Raw genomic sequence first — 19,745 nt, forward strand, 5'->3', positions numbered from 1 at the left:
GGGGTGCTAATATAAGTACAACTTGTATAGGGCTGGTATTGTGGCTCAGTGGTAGAGTGCTTGCCTAGCATGCACGAGGCACTGGGCTCAATCCTCAGCACCATATAAATGTAAAATAAAAATATTGTGCCCACCTAAAACTAAAAAAAAAAAAAAATTAAAAAATACAACTTGTATACACAAACTAACTTGAAAGTGAATATAATCTATATCACAACAGCTTCTTGTTCTGTGTCCCTTGTATAATATAGTCAGGTTTTAGACCTCACTTATATTCTATTGATATTAAGAGACCACTATATGGCAAAACACTAAGTCTCCCATTTTAGCTTTTTCAGAAATAAAGTGGTAGGTACCCATTTCACATTGAATGAGTAGATAAAGATGATATAAGGGAACATCAGAGAATAGAGCAAACAATTGCATTTTGTAACAGTGGAGGGGCTATTCCTTAGAATATTTACACTTAAAAGAAATACCTTGATCTGCTATATCACTTCTTAAGAAAGAGCAATGGAAGAAAAATGTGCCAGACTTCAGACCCTATTGTAACAATATTTGAAATGTTATCTTATTTCCTTACTATCTAGTTACTTGGCTGAAAATTAATCATTTCCTCTTTTCTAAATAAAATTTTCTTAAGTAGATTTGTAAAGATTTCTGATTAGCACAATTACTCAGCCACAACTTACTTTCTAACCCACAAGTCTAGCTTGAAACCAGGGGTGCTTAACCCCTGAGCAACATGTCAGCCTTTTTTTAAGTTGCTCAGGTTATTGCTAAATTGCTGAGGCTGGGTTTGAACTTGTGATCCTCCTGCTTCAGCCACTGGAACCACTGGGATTACAGGCTTGTGCCACCATGACTAACACAATTCTAGCTTTTCTGAAGGTAATGTAAAACAAAAATAAAACTGTTTTTCCAATTTTTACATTTATCAAAAAAAAAAAAAAAAAAAGCCAAAGGTCAGCACTGTGATACTGACTCTGAGTCAAACTCCTACAGAGGTCCCTTACTTTATAACTTTTCTTTGCCAATTTTATTACAGTGATGCTGGTCTATGTGTCTCCCACAAGCTTATGAGTTCCTTGAGGATGAGAATTGACTTCTTTGTTCATCTAATGTTTAGTGTCAATACACAGTAGGTGCTCAATAAAGGCTTGTCGAAGGGAGGAAAGAATTAACACAAACCACACAAGTAGGTTACAGGGTCTGGGGCAGGCCGCCATCTCGGCACTCAGATAGATCTGTAGAATTCCATCAGAGACCCAGGAAACCTCTGCTCTGGCTCAGAGCTTCCACTGTGGACGGGAGAAATGCAGTGGGGACACTGGGAAAAGCTGGGTGAGGAGCCCCAAAGGGGCGAGGGAGGAACTCCAGGGCACCAGGGAGCATCACCGACAGCTGAGTCTGGGGGTGGGGGTGGGGGCAGGAACCATTTTCACTCTGGAGTCCCACTTCTGCCCCTCCTCCCCTCCTGCTGCCACCCTGGACCCCAAAGAGGTGAGCCGAGCCTTTGGATTCAGGAGACCCCATATAATATTAAGACAAGCACAATAGCGACGCCAGGCACCACCGTGTAGGCCCGGCCCCCAGACAGCAGCAGCTGGGCGCAGCTCAGCCGGCGGCCTCGGTGGCGTCCTTGCCAGGGACATCGTCATCCGGATCGCCGGACTGGAGCCTGCGCACGATGCCGGTGAGGTCCAGGCTTCGTGTCAGCGTGTCCAGGAGCTCCTGGTCCTTCTGGACGCCCTCCATGAACTCCTCCAGGGAGAGTTCCCCTGGGGTACAAAAAAAGGGATTCCCGGTGGGAAGGGTGTCCGCATCTGCTGGCCAGGGCCTAGAGCTGGATTTTCCTTCCCTGGTATGGGGATGGAACCCAGGGGCGCTCTACATTGAGTACCACCCTTTGTATTTTTATTTATTTTTTTAAATTTGCTTTTGAGACAGTGTCTCCTAAATTCCCTCGGCTGGCCTCGAACTTGCCATCCTCCTGCCTCAGTCTCTCAAATCTCTGGGATTACAGGTGTGCACCGCGAGCAGAGCCAGAGCAGAGTTCTTGTAAGGGGCAGGGTCAGAGACAGACCAGAAAGTGTGGTCCAGGGATCCCTAAGAGCTAATTCTGTGGCTGGGGCAGAAAGGGATGCAGAAGGTGACCTGCAGAGGGACCTTTGTGCCTCCTCCTCCCCTCCTGCTCCTTTCACCTTTCATAGGAAGTCACTATCCCTGGGACCCCTCCCTGGGGAAGTCCCTCCTTGCCCCCTCACCATCCCCATTGACGTCAATCTTGGTGAACACGGTGTCTGTGAACTCCTCTGCAGTCATGGTCGTGTCGCTCCAGGGGTTAATAGTTCGAATGGCCTGAGAGGAAAAAGGCAGGAGTGAAGGTCCCATCTTAATTCTCAGTGGTGGGGACAGTAAGAGCTTTTCTGGCTCCCAACAGCTGTGGAGAGCGGAGGCGATGGTGCCCTGGGCCTTAGACAGATCTGGGACTTCAGAGTGGAGCTTTTATAGTCCCTTGGAAACAGACCCACAAAGGGGAGACGACACAGCCTAGGTCACGCAGTTGGTGAGGGTCAGAACTATCGCCGGACCCTGAGTCCCAAATTCGATCTCAATCCTGAGATAGTGGATCCTTCCCCGAGCTCTCAGCTCGGGGTCCCGCTGTCCACGCCCCTGGCCCAGCCCTCTGCACCTGGAGTTACCTGGATGATGGTGAGCAGCTCCTCCCTGTCGATGCAGCCATTGCCGTCGACGTCGTAGAGCTTGAAGTACCAGCGCAACTTCTGTTCCACCTTCCCCTTGAGGACCAGGCTGAGCGCCGCCACGTACTCCATGAAGTCAATGTAGCCGTCCTGCCAGAGCGCGCAGGGCTGTGAGCCCACCCGGGCCACGCCCCGCCCGGGCCACGCCCCCGCCCGGGCCACGCCCCCGCCCGGGCCACGCCCACGGCCGGGCCACGCCCACGGCCGCGCCCATCTCAGCCAGGGTTTCGCCACTGGAAGTGCCAAAGGAAGGCCAGGGTGCCAGCTCTGTCCCCTCCAAGCTATTCTCCCTTGGCGCCACCACTCTCCTACCCTCCTGGGGGCCAGGCATAGCCCACCCTGCCTGCCCCAGAACTGCCCATCAAATCCGATAAACCAACACTCACTGGGTGTGACGAGCTGCTGACACTCTCCTTCACAGTCATTTTTATTTTAGTTGTCACTAGCTGCTTCCCTTTGGTTCTCAAACATGAGTCTTAAGGGGAGTCTGACGGGGAGGTGGAGAGCCAGGACTGATGACCTCTGAGATCTGGTCTGTGCTGGCCTTTGGGCACAGGAGAGAAGCAGGTAGGTGGGAGCGGGAAGAACGCACCCAGGAGATAGGAGCTGGGGTAGGGGCAGCGGCCAGACAGCGAGGCAAGGAGCAGCTTTCCCCTTCTCAGATGGGCGCTTCCTACTTCATTGAGCACCCGCTGTGTGTTCTGATGGACTGTGAGGATTCAGAGCTCGGTAAAATACACACCCCTTCTTGATAGTGCAGTGTGGTGGGTGCAGGTTTGAATCTTGGCTCCACCCGCCGACTAAGCTGAATCTGAGACTAAGGGCTTAATATGGTCCTTGATATGGCCCTCGATTTCTTCACCTGTAAAAGTTAGAACAGGACCTAATTCTATGGGATTAAATGAGTTCACACACGTAAAAGCACTCAACACTGCCAGGTCCATAGTAAGCACTCAGTAAATACTGTTATTTTGATTAGTGCCATTATTATAAAGGGATCACTATTTCATCATGATATCTATTCAGCGCAACACATCTGGACAGTACGGAATCACCCCTGCGTTATGGAATCACCCCAACTCTGCTAGGGCAGGACAGGGGAGGTGATGCCTCCACTGTCTTGTGAGGGTTGACCATGGAGAAGGGTGGCACAAGACATCTTGAAGGACATTTTCTCCAGGGCCCCCTAAAAGTTCACCGGTTGCCATTTCTACCTGTTCCTGCCGCTCTGTTCCTCCCCACGACCTCCAAAATGAGTGAGGCTGGGAGAGGAAAGCCGGCAGGTTACAGAAAGGGTGAGCGAGGCAGGGGAGGAAGCACTGAGGCAGAGCTCAGGGACCTGACGTTCAACCCGGGTCCTCCATTACTCACAGCCGAGTGGAACCAGGACTTAATGGAGAGCTGGAGCTGGGGTAACCCTAAGAACCCTTGACAGATCATGGATTCCGATATGCTGTGTCTGTGTTTTTATTTATCTCTAAGAATTTTTTAATTTCCTCCTTGATGTCTTCTATAACCAATTGATCATTCAGTAACCTATTGTTCATTCTCCAAGTGATGCATGATTTTTCCTTCCTTCTTTTATCGTTGATTTTCAGTTTCATTCCATTATGATCAGATAAGATGCATGGTATTATCTCTACTCCTTTATATTGTCTAAGAGTTGCCCTGTGACATAATATATGATCTATTTTTGAGAAGGATCCATGTGCTGCTGAGAAAAAAGTATAACTGCTTGATGTTGGGTAGTATATTCTATATATGTCAATTAAGTCTAGGTTATTAATTGTGTTATTGAGTTCTATAGTTTCCTTATTCAACTTTTGTTTGGAAGATCTGTCCAGTGGTGAGAGAGGTGTGTTGAAGTCTTCCATGATTATTGTATGGTGGTCTATTAGACTCTTGAACTTGAGAAGAGTTTGCTTGATGAACATAGCTGACCATTGTTTGGGGCATATATATTTATGATTGTTATGTCTTGTTGGTGTATGGTTCCCTAATAAATGAATTCAGCAAAGTGGCAGGATATAAAATCAACACGCATAAATCAAAGGCATTCCTGTATATCAGCGACAAATCCTCTGAAATGGAAATGAGGACATCACTCCATTCACAATATCCTCAAAAAAAAAATAAAATAAAATACTTGGGAATCAACCTAACAAAAGAGGTGAAAGACTTATACAATGAAAACTACAGAACCCTAAAGAGAGAAATAGAAGAAGATCTTAGAAGATGGAAAAATATACCCTGTTCATGGATAGGCAGAACTAACATCATCAAAATGGCGATATTACCAAAAGTTCTCTATAGGTTTAATGCAATGCCAATCAAAATCCCAACGGCATTTCTTGTAGAAATAGAGAAAGCAATCATGAAATTCATATGGAAAAATAAAAGACCCAGAATAGCAAAAACAATGCTAAGCAGGAAGTGTGAATCAGGCGGTATAGCGATACCAGACTTCAAACTATACTACAGAGCAATAGTAACAAAAACAGCATAGTACTGGTACCAAAACAGGCGGGTGGACCAATGGTACAGAATAGAGGACACAGAAACCAATCCACAAAACTACAAGTACCTTATATTTGATAAAGGGGCTAAAAGCATGCAATGGAGGAAGGATAGCATCTTCAACAAATGGTGCTGGGAAAACTGGAAATCCATATGCAACAAAATGAAACTGAATCCCCTCCTCTCGCCATGCACAAAAGTTAACTCAAAATGGATCAAGGAGCTTGATATCAAATCAGAGACACAGCGTCTGATAGAAGAAAAAGTTGGCTACGATCTACATACTGTGGGGTCGGCCTCCAAATTCCTCAATAGGACACCCATAGCACAAGAGTTAATAACTAGAATCAACAAATGGGACTTACTCAAACTAAAAAGTTTTTTCTCAGCAAAAGAAACAATAAGAGAGGTAAATAGGGAGCCTACATCCTGGGAACAAATCTTTACTCCTCACACTTCAGATAGAGCCCTAATATCCAGAATATATAAAGAACTCAGAAAATTAGACAATAAGATAACAAATAACCCAATCAACAAATGGGCCAAGGACTTGAACAGACACTTCTCAGAGGAGGACATACAATCAATCAACAAGTACATGAAAAAATGCTCACCATCCCTAGCAGTCAGAGAAATGCAAATCAAAACCACCCTAAGATACCATCTCACTCCAGTAAGAATGGCAGCCATTTTGAAGTCAAACAACAAGAAGTGCCGGCGAGGATGTGGGGAAAAGGGTACACTTGTTCATTATTGGTGGGACTGCAAATTTTGCAGCCAATTTGGAAAGCAGTATGGAGATTTCTTGGAAAGCTGGGAATGGAACCACCATTTGACCCAGCTATTCCCCTTCTCGGTCTATTCCCTAAAGACCTAAAAAGAGCATGCTACAGGGACACTGCTACATCGATGTTCATAGCAGCACAATTCACAATAGCAAGACTGTGGAACCAACCTAGATGCCCTTCAATAGATGAATAGATAAAAAAAATATGGCATTTATACACAATGGAGTATTACTCTGCATTAAAAAATGACAAAATCATAGAATTTGGAGGGAAATGGATGGCATTAGAGCAGATTATGCTAAGTGAAGCCAGCCAATCCCTAAAAAACAAATGCCAAATGTCTTCTTTGATATAAGGAGAGTAACTAAGGGAGGGGGGATAGTAGGGGATAGGAAAAGTAGCAGAATACAACAATTACTAATTGGGCATTATGTAAAATTGTGGATGTGTAACCGACGTGATTCTGCAATCTGCATTTGGGGTAAAATTGGGAGTTCATAACCCACTTCAATCTAATGTATGAAATATGATATGTCATGAGCTTTGTAATGTTGTGAACAACCAATAAAAAAAATAAATAAATAAAAAGCAATCTTTACCACATGAAAAAAAAAAAGGAGAGTAACTAAGAACAGAGTCGGGACGAAGAGCATGAGAAGAAGATTAACATTAAACAGGGGTGAGAGGTGGGAGGGAAAGGGAGAGAGAAGGGAAATTGCATGGAAATGGAAGGAGACCCTCAGGGTTATACAAAATTACATACAAGAGGAAGTGAGGGGAAAGGGAAAAATAATACAAGGGGGAGAAATGAACTACAGTAGAGGGGGTAGAGAGAGAAGAGGGGAGGGGGAGGGGAGGGGAGGGGAGGGGAGGGGGGATAGTAGAGGATAGGAAAGGCAGCAGAATACAACAGACATGAGTTTATCAATATGTAAATCAATGGAAGTGTAACTGATGTGATTCTGCAAGCTGTATACAGGGTAAAATGGGAGTTCATAACCCACTTGAATCAAAGTGTGAAATATGATATGTCAAGAACTATGAAATGTTTTGAACAACCAACAATAAAAAAAATAAATAAAAAATTAAAAATTAAAAAAAAATTGAAAAAAAAAAAAAAAAGAACCCTTGACAGGCAGAGCTGCCTCAGGAAGGGCCACCTGGTGCCATTGTCACTGAAAGCCTTTAAGGGGAGTCTGACGGGGAGGTGGAGAGCCAGGACTGATGACCTCTGAGATGGGGTCTGTGCTGGCCTTTGGCCTTAAGCAAGGCCTTCCTCACTCGGAGCCCGCCACGCGGATCAGGGTTGTAGTGAACATCTCTGTGGTTCTTCACCATGTCCAAGGACTTTCTTTTTCCCTGGGTGCCTTATAGTCATACATAATGGTGGGATTCATTGTTCCATGTCTGTATGTGCACTCGGCCCAATAATGAGATGTAGCTAATACCTTCCCCAGGCTGCCCGCTCTCCCTTCCCTCCCCCTCCCCGGGTCTCTTTTCTCTATTCTGCTGATCTCCCTTCCATTTTCATGAGATACCCCCACACACACACCTGCGACCTTTCTTGTTCTTTTTCCTCTCTTGCTTTCACATATGGGAGGAAACACATGACCCTTGACCTTCTGAGTCTGGCTCCTTTAAGCTTAACATAACGTTCTCACGTTCCAGCCGTTTTCCTACAAATAATTTCACTTTTCCTGAAGGCACTTGAAGGGCTTTCACACACAGCTGAGGCTCACTGGGACTGCTCACCCAGACTCCCAGGGTTGTTGTCAGAATGGAGCCAGCGAGGTCCCTACGACACCATCTTGGATCAGCAAGAAAACTTTTTTTCCCATGGGGGAGGATATTTTTGCTTTCAATGTTAAGTTTCTGTATTGCTGGGAATTTTTACAATGAGCTTTAATTACTTTTGAAAGACCCTAGCCCAGTTAGCCCAGTTACCTAAGGCCAAGATATGAAACCAAGATATCAGGCAGGCCATAAACAGGTTCAGGCGCCAGGCATGCTTTCCGGACAACCGGTTGAAGAACAGAGCACCCGCATCCTGAGGCATGAATGAATAAACCGGAACAGATAAGCAGGAACAGAAAGAATAGAATGCAGACCTGTGGTTTTTGGAATGCAGACCTGTACCCCCTAGATGGCCTATATGCTAGATTTAAACAAACCAATAAGAAACCTGTTGCTTCCCCGCACGCGCGCAACCTGTCCCAAACCCTATAAAAATCTCTGTATCCCCAAGCCCTGTGTGTCAGTTCACCAAAGCTCCGGCTGAGGTTCTGCTGGACACCCGCAGGCGCCTGTGTCTCAATAAACCACCTCGTGCTTTTGCAGCCAGTGTTTCGTGTGATTCTCCTTGGACAGGGAAACGGGGGTCTTTCAAAAACGGGGTGCTTTTCACTTTAATTACTTTTGTAATTAAAAATAATAATAATGAGCCTGTAATCCCTGCAATTTGAGAGGCTGAGGCAGGAGGATGGCAAGTTCAAGGCCAGTCTGGGCAACTTTGTGAGACTGGGTCTGAAAGTAAAATAAGAAGGGCTGGGAATGGAGCCCAGTGGCTGGACATCCCTGGGTTCAATCCCCAGTCCTGATGATGAGGATGAGGATGATGATGGCTACAAGGGGTAATGGAAGATACATGATTTTTGTGCCAAAAAGACCTAAGCCACCTCTTAGTAGAAGGGTGAGCTTTCCCAGGCTGCCTGGCCTCCTTGAGTCTGTTTCCTCAGCCCTAAGAGGAGAATGACCACATGTGCTTTTGAGGTTGTGGGATGGCCTGAGGGCGCTAACACCACAGCAATGCTCTTTATTTTCGTGCTTCCTGTGGGCTTCCTGTGCTCAGCGCTTTATTCCTTTGCTCATTTAATCTCCCAGGTGCTCCTGGAGCTGGGTATTTTTGTCCCCATTTCAGATGAGAAGATGAAGTCAAGAGCCATCAGCTGATGGAATGGCAACGCCTTGAGTCTCCTAAATCCTACACTGGTGCTCAGATGTGTTCACCTCCATCTGCGTGCACCTGTGTGGTCGCCAGGCACAGCCAGGGCCAGGCAAGATGTGCAATAAGCAAGGCATATGCTTGTCCCCAGTCACCTGCTGCGTTCACAGCGCTGCACCCCTCATCCCTACGCATCAGGTGCGATGCCCTGGGGTACGGCCATCTTCTCATCCAGGGACTGACACACTATTTCTGTCAAGGGACAGAGAGTTGATATTTCAGCTTTGTGGCCAAACAGCCTCTGTCATTTTGGCGTGAAGACAGCCATAATTCTTAAATAAATGAGTGTGCTGTGTTCTAATAAAACTTCATTTACAAAAACAGGCCCTCAGGTTATCTATTAAACATCCGTGTTTTAACTCCTCTCTGCATGAATAGTTCCTAATGCCCTGTCTCACTTCCTGACCAGTCTAAACGGCACCCTGCTGATGCCCACGAGTCAACACAGTGTAGCCCAGGAATTTGTTCTGTGGGTGTGGAGGAGAGATGTTGGTGTTACAAAATAATAGCACAGTTAAATTAATGTCATAAGGTATATAAGTAACCCATAAAATCATGATTTTTGTATATAATTTTAAACATGCAACCAATATTTATGAAGCACCTACTATGTTCAAGATAGTGTCTTAGGTGCTGGGAAAGAAGTAAAGGGGTTCACAGAGTGAACTATGGTATTATCTGTCTCTCCAGCAGGAGAGACAGATAATACCATAGTGGCTAAATGGTATTTAATGTCTGGTACTAAAAGATGAGAAGAGCTTTGGCAAGAAAGTGGAGACTGGGAAATATAGAAGCAGGGGCCAGATTCAGTTATTCTCTTTTTTGGGGGGTGGATGCGGGGATTGAACTCAGGGGCACTTGACCACTGAGCCACATCCCCAGCCCTATTTTGTATTTTATTTAGAGACAGGGTCTCACTGAGTTGCTTAGTGCCTCACTGTAGCTGAGAGTGGCTTTGAACTCGCCATCCTCCTGCCTCAGCCTCCTGAGCGGCTGGGATTATAAGTGTGGCTTGGCCAGATCCCGTTTTAATTAGGCTTAAACCAGGAGATCAGGGCACATGTTGAGCAGAGACTCACAGCAGAGAAAGTTGTGAGCTAAGCAGGGTCCTAGAGGGTCACACAAAGGCCATGTGTGTGGCATCTGAACAGGCCAGATTGGGTAGAAACCAGAAGCTGATTGACTTTCGATGGGACAATGGAGATGGCACTTGTATGTGACCACACTTGAAGAGGAGGCATTAGACTGACGGATAAATCCAGGGTGACGGGTTGTCCCTCCCTGGTGCCTTCTGTGTGAGTTGGGGGGTCTTTCTGCAGTTCTGTCTTCACCCAGAGGGTTTCCTTAGCAGGCGACAAGATGAGATCATTTGGGGTGCGCAGGGGTAGGGTGGTGGAGCTCAACCTCTGACTCCCCGCCCCGCCCCTCCTGTTCAGGACTGACTGCTGCTCCCTCGGGGGCATTCCGTGAGGCCAACAGGATGCCTGCGTCTCTCCTGGTCTCTGTGCCACCACCCAGGACTCTGCTCCCTGCTCCCCATCAGGAAAACCCTCAGGCACAGGGTACTGCCCTGGAGGTGGAGTCTCAAAGCCCCTAATCTGCTTTGGCCCCGTATCCCCACCTATTAGTGAGTTTTAAATAGCTGCCAAGCCCCAGCTTTCCCTAGAAACCCGTTTGAACCCCCAGGCAGCAAGGGCAGCCTCTCCATCCCAGGCCTGTTGATGGAGCCCCGGGGCCATGCCTCATGGCAACCTCACCTTTCAAGGGAGGAGCCGGCCAGGGTGGGAGTCAGCAGAGGGGCCCCGCAGGGTAGGTACCGAATCTGTGGGTCTGGATGCTCCCACCACTACACCTGACCGAATTGTCCCAAATAGAAGAAGATTCACTACCGGCATCCAACCAACACCTTCACCAATGTCCCCACCCTCCATGGCAGATCCCGGTGAATGAGCCAAGAAGGGAGAGACTGGCTCCAGGTCACCCAGTGGACCAAACCCAGAGGCTCCGGCTCCCTCTCCCTGGCCCCCTGGGCTTCGCAGGAAGTCCTCACCAGAGCATCCAGGCGTGGCTTAGAGAAACATGCCGTTTGACCACCACTCGGACCTTCAGACTCACTTCAGAAAAGATGGGCCGATGTCACTGGGTACTTTGGGGCTGGATATGACTTTGTCCCCAGTGATCAGGCCACCCTACCCACTGCCAGGCCTAGTGTCCACAGAACACCATGAGCCGGGTAGGGTGGATCTGCCCAGCCCAGCCCATCCTGCCCTCTGCTGTCACTCTTCCCACATCCTCCTGAGCACCTAGGCGTCTTTGCACCCGTCCCAAATGGGTGCTCGGCGACTCCCTTGGAAGTGTTCACCCCTCTTTGGGCAGCAACCGAGCTGTTCAGTGTGCTGAAGAGGCCGAGAAAACCACTAGATTCTGCCTCTGATTTTGGCTAATTTGTGGGCCTCTCTGTCTTCCCTCTAGAAAGCAAGGGCAGGGACAGGGTCTCATTCATTTCTGGGCCCTTAGGACCTGATACAAAGTAGCTGCTTAGACAGATGTGGTGGTGCACGCCTGTCATCCCAGCAACGCAGGAGGCTGAGACAGGAGGATCCCAAGTTGGAGGCCAGCCTCAGCAACTTTAGTGAGACCTTGTCTCAAAATAAAAACTAAAGAGGGCTGGGGATGGTGTAGAGTCCTGAGCTTCCTCCCTAGTACTGCAAACATGAACCACAAAGTAGGTGCTTGACCCCCCTTGGATGTGAAATGTCCTCCTCCCAAATCACAAGCACTGCCTACGAAGTCACTCTCCCAGGGGTCACTTTTACTCTCCTCCCATTGCTCTTAGTTGCCCCCAGATTGCTAAGGCCTCCAGAGGTAGGGAAGGCTGGGGACCTCACCCCCATGGCCCCTGCCCACCTTGTTGAAGTCAAAGGTCTCGAACATCTGCTCCACGTACTTGCTGGCCCAGGGGCTCAGGTTCTTGAGGCCGAAGAACTGGCGGAACTCGTAGAGGGTGAGCTGGCCAGAGGGACACTCGGTCATGAACTTCTTATACCACTGGTGGCACTCGGTGCTGCTCAGCTCCTCCACAGACTTACCCTCCACCACGTTGCCCATGGCCCCTGCCTGCAGAAGGCCGATGCCCAAGGTGGTCCTGTGCCCCCCTACCCCTGCACCCGAGAGGCCTGGCCTCCTGCAGCTGGCCCTCCTGCCTCACAGGCCTGAGTGCTCCAGGTCAGAGCAAGAGACGTGGAGAGGAGGAAGCAGAGAGGAAATGGGCACGGCCCACGCCCAGAGCGAGGGGACATCCCCCACAAACCCTTGCAGCCTATGGGAGGAGGAGTGGAAACAGAACAAAGCTTAGAGAAGCAGAGGCCCAGGATTACAGCCTTGAGCTGTAGGTGAGAGGATTTTCTTGCCTAGTTTGCAGTCTCCTAATCCTCTCTTCTCACGATCCAGTGGGTGACCGGTCAGTGACTGCTCTGATTCTACGACCTCAGTGCCCTTCATATTCTGCTTTAATGGGTTCACACTGTCCTTGGATCCCATCCTCAGACAAGGAACTGGCATCCACATAAGATGGACCGGTTCGTCTTATCTTCCAAAGCAAGGCTAACGATGGGCCCTCGATGGGCTGCCATGGACAGTTATCCAGGCTGTGGACTGCCCTTGGCTGTCACAGCAGAGGAGGTCTGATCACACCACGGATGTGCTAATACATGAGACCACCTGGGTGATGCAGAGTTTGTGGGCTTCTGAGATGTACCCTCAGTAGCCAAAAGGAACCCCCTTCTACGTTAACCTGAACGGTACACACACACACACACACACACACACACACATATGCAGGCCCACACATCGTATTCTGACCACACTCATATTCCTGGAGGTTATATCCTTCCCCTCCTCCATCCTACTTGAAAGAGGGCACCATCGCCTACCAGGGGCATGTGAGTGGGGGACGTGCCCTGGGTGCCGGTTCCCGGGGTGACCCTGGGAGTGCTAGCTGGTGGTCCTGGAATGCTCCAGAGCAAGTTCAGGGCTGATCACGGTGCAGTAGCTTCCTCTGGTGCTTCTGCCACACCCCTTCTCCCACCACAGGCTTTCCGTGGCTTCATTTCTGGAACCAACATTCAAGTGCACTTAAGTGGGACGCCTCCAGGAAAGCCCAGAGCCACAGCTCACCCTGTCTCTTCCCCTCATTTCCCTCCCTCCTTTACATGCCCCCTCTGGGGGGCAGTTTGTTACTGCAGCTAACCTAAACCCATTCTGACTAATACCAAGACAGTACAGTTTCCAATACAGCACAAAATGTTGTCTTTCTAGCAACACCAGGCTTGCTGAGCCCTTCCCAAGAACCCCAGCAGCATGCCTGGTCCCTCCCAGACTGCAAGGCTGCAGGAAGGGATTTTTTTTTTAACCTGAGGCAATTAATTTTTTTTATTTTACGGTAGAATGCATTTTGATGTATTGTACACAAGTGGAGCACAACTTCTCATTCCTCTGACTGTACATGGTGCAGAGTCACTCCAGTAGTGAAATCATACATGTATTTAATATCTGTCTCATTCTACCTTCCTTCCCATCCCCACAGTCCCACCCCTCCCCTCACTCTCCTCTACTCAAACCAAATTTCCTTTATTCTTCCCTATCTTCCGGTCCCACTATGTATCAGCATCTGCTTATCAGAGAAAACATTCGGCTTTTGGGTTTGGTGGATTGGCTTATTTCACTTAGCATGATATTCTCTAGTTCCATCCATTTACCTGCAAATGCCATAATTCCATTCTTCTTTAAGGCTGAGTAATATTCCATGGTGTATATACGCCGCATTTTCCTTATCCATTCATCTGTTGAAGGGCATCCAGGTTGGTTCTATAGCTCAGCTATTGTGAATTGAGCTGCTATAAACATTGACATGGCCGTGTCCCTGTAGTATGTTGATTTTAAGTCCTTTGGGTATAAATGGAGGAGTTGGATCCATTCCAAATTTCCTGAGAAATCTCCATACTACTTTCCATAGTGGTTGTACCAATTTGCAGTCCCACCAGCAGTGTATGGTATGATTGTAACTCCCCCACCACATCCTTGCCAACATTTATTCTCGATAATTGTCTTTCTGACTGGAGTGACATGAAATCTTAGAGTAGTTTGGTTTGTATTTCTCTAATTACTAAAGATGATGAACATTTTTTCATACATTCACTGATCTATTGTATTTCTTCTGTGAAGTCAGTTCCTTAGCCCATTTACTGATGGGGTTATTTGGTTTTTGGTTTTTTGAGTTGTTTATATATCCTGGAGATTAGTGCTCTATATGAGGTGGGTGTGGTAAAGATTTCTTCCCATTCTGTAGGAGGAAAGGATTCTTTACTCCTGGCTGCAAAGGTCTTTTTCTTCAGAGAATGTAGAGTAAGGAAGAGTTTCATATATATGTCTGTGTAATACAAAGGCATTTACATTCATGTAAATTGTACAACCCAAATATATACTGCATATAAATAATATACCATTGCATATAAATAAAGGTCTATAACATACAATCTTTAGGACGCCAACATATCAGATATCAGAGTACCTACCTGTATATCTCAGAATGGGCTAGGTTTTACTGCAAACCCTCGAAAATCTCTGAGGATTAAAGCAACTCCAGTTTATTCCTTGCTCATATTACGGCTGGGTGAACTCAAGCAAGTGGCTTAAACTCTCTGGGCTTTAGTTAACTTCCTTAAAAAGAGGACAATGGTGCCATTTCATAGGGCTCTTAGGAGGGTTAAGTGAGTTGGTATTAAAACATGGAAACTATCAAGGACAGTCCTGGTATGGAGTGAGTGTCCCATAAACACCGGCCATCGTTTTATGACTTTGTACCTGTCACATCAGCATGTTGGCTATGCCGCTAATTTTAGAACGTGGGTGCAGTTAGGGTGCCTCTTGGGCTCTCCAGTGTCCCTAGGTTCCAGACAGTTGTGCCTTTGACCCCGTTCACCACGGACCCTCGGCTGTTAGAATCGTGTATGACAATAGACACCCAACCTGTGTCACCCACCAGGACACCCACCGGCTCTGGCCAGGCCCTGAGGAAGGTAGACCCGTTGTGAGAACCTTCCTATAGGCTGGGCTGGGGCTCAGTGGTAGAGCGCTTGCCTAGCAGGTGTGAGGATTTGACCCTCTGCACCGCATACAAATAAATAAAAAATAAAGGTCCATGAACAACTAAAAAATATTAAAAAGTAAAAAAGCCTTCCTAGACCCCACCCCATTTCCAACTCCCACCCACTCATCTGCCCCTAACTAAAGAGGCTGAAAACCAAGCAATTGTTTTGCTAGTCTCTCTTGCAGCTAGGAGTGGCCCTATAACATGGTTCTGGCCAAAGAGATTTAAGTTAAAGCCTGCTGTGGGTTTCTGGGAAAGCTTTGCTTTCTTGAAAAAAAAAAAAAAAAGGTGATGCAGCATGCAGCTTGGCCTTGCGTCTGGACCTGATGCCTGGAATGCAGCAGCAATCTTGTGATCTTGAGGTCACAAACACAAGGAAAAGCCAAGGAAACCAGAGATGTCATTCATCCTTGTTGAGCTGCTGAGCCCGTAAAAATATTCATAGCCTCTCCCCGTTTTATTGAAAAACAACCCCCTCTTGAACAAAAAACTCCCAACTCTATGGATGGAGGCACCAGGAAGATGGTGGTTCTTATGAAGGTTTGAGTAGAGATGGCCAGGCTATTGATCCTCAGAGAGTCCCCGAGAACCGGACAGACAGGTGGCCAGGGCCTAGAGACAGTCAGCTCAGAGGGATGGTCCAGCCCTGTCAAGGAAGTACAGCCACAGCCTTCCAGCCAGGAGGGGTGGCCCTGCATGCGTGGACAGTGGCCAAGGCCAGGGTTGCGGGAGGAGCGCTGATGGATGGGGGTTCCCCCAGCCTCGGGGGTCCCTCTCTGGGTGGACACCCTCTGTCAACAACTCAGGACACATAAGAGCAACCAGAAGCAGGTCCCTGGTTGCCCAGAGAGGGCCCTCCTGCCTTGACGGAGAGCTCCCTGGGATCCAGAGCCCGGCACAGCACGTGCTCCTCTGGCACCTGCCAAATATAACCGGAGCCGGGCTTTTTTCCTGGTCGGTTTTCATCTTTTCCATCATAAACCCCCTGACAGCTCTCTCTCCTCTCCAACCCACAACTCTTTTTGCCCATTATCTGAGCAAATAGATCCAAAGGGCTCAAAGTTTAGGATGCTGCTTAGAAGACCAGAGAGAAAGGCGGAAATGAGGCCCATGTTCACAGGGCTGTCCCTGCCAAATGATCTGTGACTGCAGGAAACCACCACAGGGCTCACAGGGATGGTCTCTGGGCAGAGGGTCACCAGTGACTTTTAATTTTTTTTTATGTTGATAGACCTTTAAATTTTATTCATTTATTCATATGTGAGAATGGGACTCAGGGCCTCACACATGCTAGGCCAGTGCTCTACCACTGAGCCATGTCCCCAGCCCACCAGGGACTTTTTAAATCTTTGTTTTAAAAAAAATTGTCTGGGGCTGGGGTTGTGGCTCAGTAGCAGAGGGCTTGCCTCACATGTATGGGACACTGGGTTGGATCCTCAGCACCACGTAAAAAATAAATTAAATAAAGGTATTGTGTCCAACTACAATAAAAAATATTTTTAAAAAATTGTTTGCATCCTGGGGCTAGAGTTGTAGCTCAGTGGTAGAGCACTTGACTAGTGCGTGTGAGGCCCTGGGTTGATCCTCAGCAACCACATATCAATAAATACAATAGTCTATCAACAACTAAAAATATATTTAAAAAATGTTGTCCTCATCCTTTCATGGTTCATAATGATCATATGTCATCCACATAATCGAGGAGGATGGATATTCTTGAAGAATCCAAACAGGGCTGTTTCACCTCTACTAAAGGAAGGACGTGGGGTGTGCGGGGCAGACACCCCAACTTTGAACACACCCCAGACCTGGGTGGGGAGGGCCCTCCAGACAGCTTGCTTGGGGGCCCAGCCAGACCTGCTCCCGCTGCGGTCCACCTCCCCTTCAGGTACCAACGCCACCCTCCACAGGCCTTCCCGAGCCGCGGCAGGAGCTCGCCCGCGCACAGCCAAGGTTTTGCGTCAGTTTTCAGTGCTGAGGAACAGATCACCAAGGACAGCAGCTCAGAACCGCACACTTTTATTCTCTTCCAGTTCCCGTGGCCCAGAGGCTCACCTGGCTGCCCCCAGGGGGCCACCTGGGCTGTGTCTTCATGCAGACCCTCAGCCTAGGAAGAGCCCACTCTGGCTGACTCCAGCTGTTGGCAGATTCCCTTCCTGGGCCGGGGGACTGAGGGCCCTGGTTTCTTGCTGGATGTGCTCAGGTCTACAGGCTGTGACTTCCCAGGCCACCTGCGGTTCTGGTTCCCTGGGCCTCCTAGGCGTGCCTGCCTGTCTCATCGAGACTCCTACGAGGGGCTGGGGCTGGGGCTCAGTGGCAGAGCGCTTGCCTGGCATGTGTGAGGCATTGGGTTCGATTCTCAGCACCACATAGAAATAAATAAAGGTCCACCAACAACTAATAAAATATTAAAAAAAAAAAAAAGACTCCTACGATCTGCTGTGGAGTCTCATAGGAGGCCACCTACTCAAGGGTCAGCCTGTCCAGTCCTCTGCCACATGCTGTGGGTTAGAAGCAAGTCCCAGGCCTCACCTACACTCCAAGGGAGGGTACTGGACCATGGCAGGAACAGTGGGGGGCCACCACAGACTCTGATCACCTTCACTCTTCACAAAGACACAAAACATTCCTTTCTTTCTGGGATTCTGAGCGGCTCCCCCTTGCTGTCCTACCTTCAGGAGCTCAGAGGCTCCCAGACAGCAGACACCATGGCCTCATTCACCTGTGTCCTCCCGGCACCGGACGCCTCCTAGTCCACACGGTCAGGGGTGGGTAGTTCTGTTCATTCCCCTCCACTCTGTCTCCACTGTTCTGGGCCAGCCCTGAACCACAGGCGTCCAGCATCTGTGGACAACAGCACCCTGGCTCAGCCTGGGGTCATCCACTGAGATGCACTGGAAGGAGCCAGGTGGCGGCTAGAGAGAACCACCCAGGGTGTCCAGTGTCTCACTCTCTGGCTTCCGAGTCACCGATTGAGTAGCGGTGGCTTTCTTCTGCCTTCAGCCACATCTCCCGGGCTCCTGCGCTACCAGCCCTGTCCCCTTTCCCTGTTAGGCACGGAGGATGGCCCTCGGTGCACTCTCTGGGGACACCGCCACTCCTCACTCCTCTGTTCTTAGTGCCCTCATGCGAGTGGCCTGTGCTTCAGCCTGTTCATCTAACCAGTCCATTGACAAGAGAGCTCATGCCTGTGGGTGGGAGGCCTGGGGAATGGGATCCCTTGAGACATAGATGCAAGTCAGAGAGGACAGGACTATACCAAGGCCTCGGAAAGAGGTGTGCACCAGGTGGCCCTGAGGGGGTGGCTGGCTGGAGTGTATGGATTGCACAGTTGACCCAGGGAGGGGATCCAGTGGCTTCCCCTGGTTGCATCACCTGCAGGAATCTCTCCAAGGACAGACGTCATACCGGAGGAGGGGAATCCTCCAGGATGAATAGAACTGAGGAGAGGGAGGAAGTGGGTGGGGCAGTTGCCAGTCCAGGAAGGGACAGGAGGAGGGGCCGCCATCTCTGATCTGACTCATCCCCCCTCCACGGTGCCCATCCACCCACTCTCACTGCACAGAAATAGAACAGGGCCCAAAGCCCAGATTATTTACCCTCTTGTCTGGGTGGGACCTAAGCCAGCTTCTTCAAAGGACTTCCCTGGTGGCTGCTCCACTAAGGTGAACCTCAAGGGGGCGCCATCCTCCAGGAGAGCAAAGGATGCTCTACCCTCCTGTGCAGACTCCTGGGGACCCTGCCCAACACCCCATGCAGGTTGCACAGTCTGGAAGGGTGGCGAGGATTCTTGGTCATATCTTTGCCTCTCAAGGACAGAGACTTCAGTGTCTGTAGGAAGAATGTCTGATTGGGTGAATAAGACTTCAGGTTTATAGACTGAAAACTCGCATTTATCTCTACTTCTTCTCAAAATCCTACTAAGATAGCAATAAATGCATTTTTCTAAAAAGAAAAAAAAAAGTTACCAAAAATTAAAAAAAGCCAGCAGACAAAAGGTTCTAAATAAAATGTTGGATATAGAAGGCAGCTGGGCAAATGGTATCCATCTTATCAGAGTGAAGAAAGTTGAAATCTAAATGCTTCCAAGAGGAGGAGATGGAGGTAAACTTGCCCCTGCTGCAGACTCAGGGGCTCAGGATGGAATGCACCAGGTGGTTCCTGAGGGCTGGTATGCCAGGTGTGTGGGGTAGAAAATAGGACCAAAAAGTTTGACAAAGAGCTGGGCATGGTGGCCCTCGCCTGTAATCCCAATGCATGGGAAGCTGAGGCAGGAGGATCATGAATTCAAAGTCAGCCTCAGCAAATTAGCAAGGCTCTAAGGAACTTAGCAAGACCCTGTCTCAAAATAAAAAAATAAAAAGTGGCTCAGTGGTTAAGTGAAGTGCCCCTTGGTTCAATCCCCGGTACAAAAAAAAAGAAAAAAAGTTTGACCAGGGGAAATGAGTTCTCCAGATGCCCGTAGGGCAGAAAAACAGGCATCTCTAGGGGTCGATCCCCTCCTGACCCTGGTTGAAGGTTATTCT

The 19,745-nt window shown here is 48.5% G+C and overlaps 1 protein-coding gene across 1 annotated transcript; it reads right to left on the reverse strand.

Moving 5' to 3' along the window:
• Positions 1–1,599: 1,599 nt before the first annotated feature.
• On the reverse strand, positions 1,600–12,179 carry Guca1a (guanylate cyclase activator 1A). Its single transcript, XM_026383716.2, has 4 exons — positions 11,979–12,179; positions 2,706–2,855; positions 2,268–2,361; positions 1,600–1,781 (listed from the first exon to the last, which is right to left on the reverse strand). Exons 1-4 carry the CDS (start codon positions 12,177–12,179, stop codon positions 1,618–1,620), a joined length of 609 nt encoding a protein of 202 aa, XP_026239501.2. The 3' UTR covers positions 1,600–1,617.
• Between the last annotated feature and the right edge of the window lie 7,566 nt (positions 12,180–19,745).

The sequence above is a fragment of the Urocitellus parryii genome, chromosome 8 (genome assembly GCF_045843805.1).
Source record: "Urocitellus parryii isolate mUroPar1 chromosome 8, mUroPar1.hap1, whole genome shotgun sequence".
NCBI classification, from domain to species: domain Eukaryota; kingdom Metazoa; phylum Chordata; class Mammalia; order Rodentia; family Sciuridae; genus Urocitellus; species Urocitellus parryii.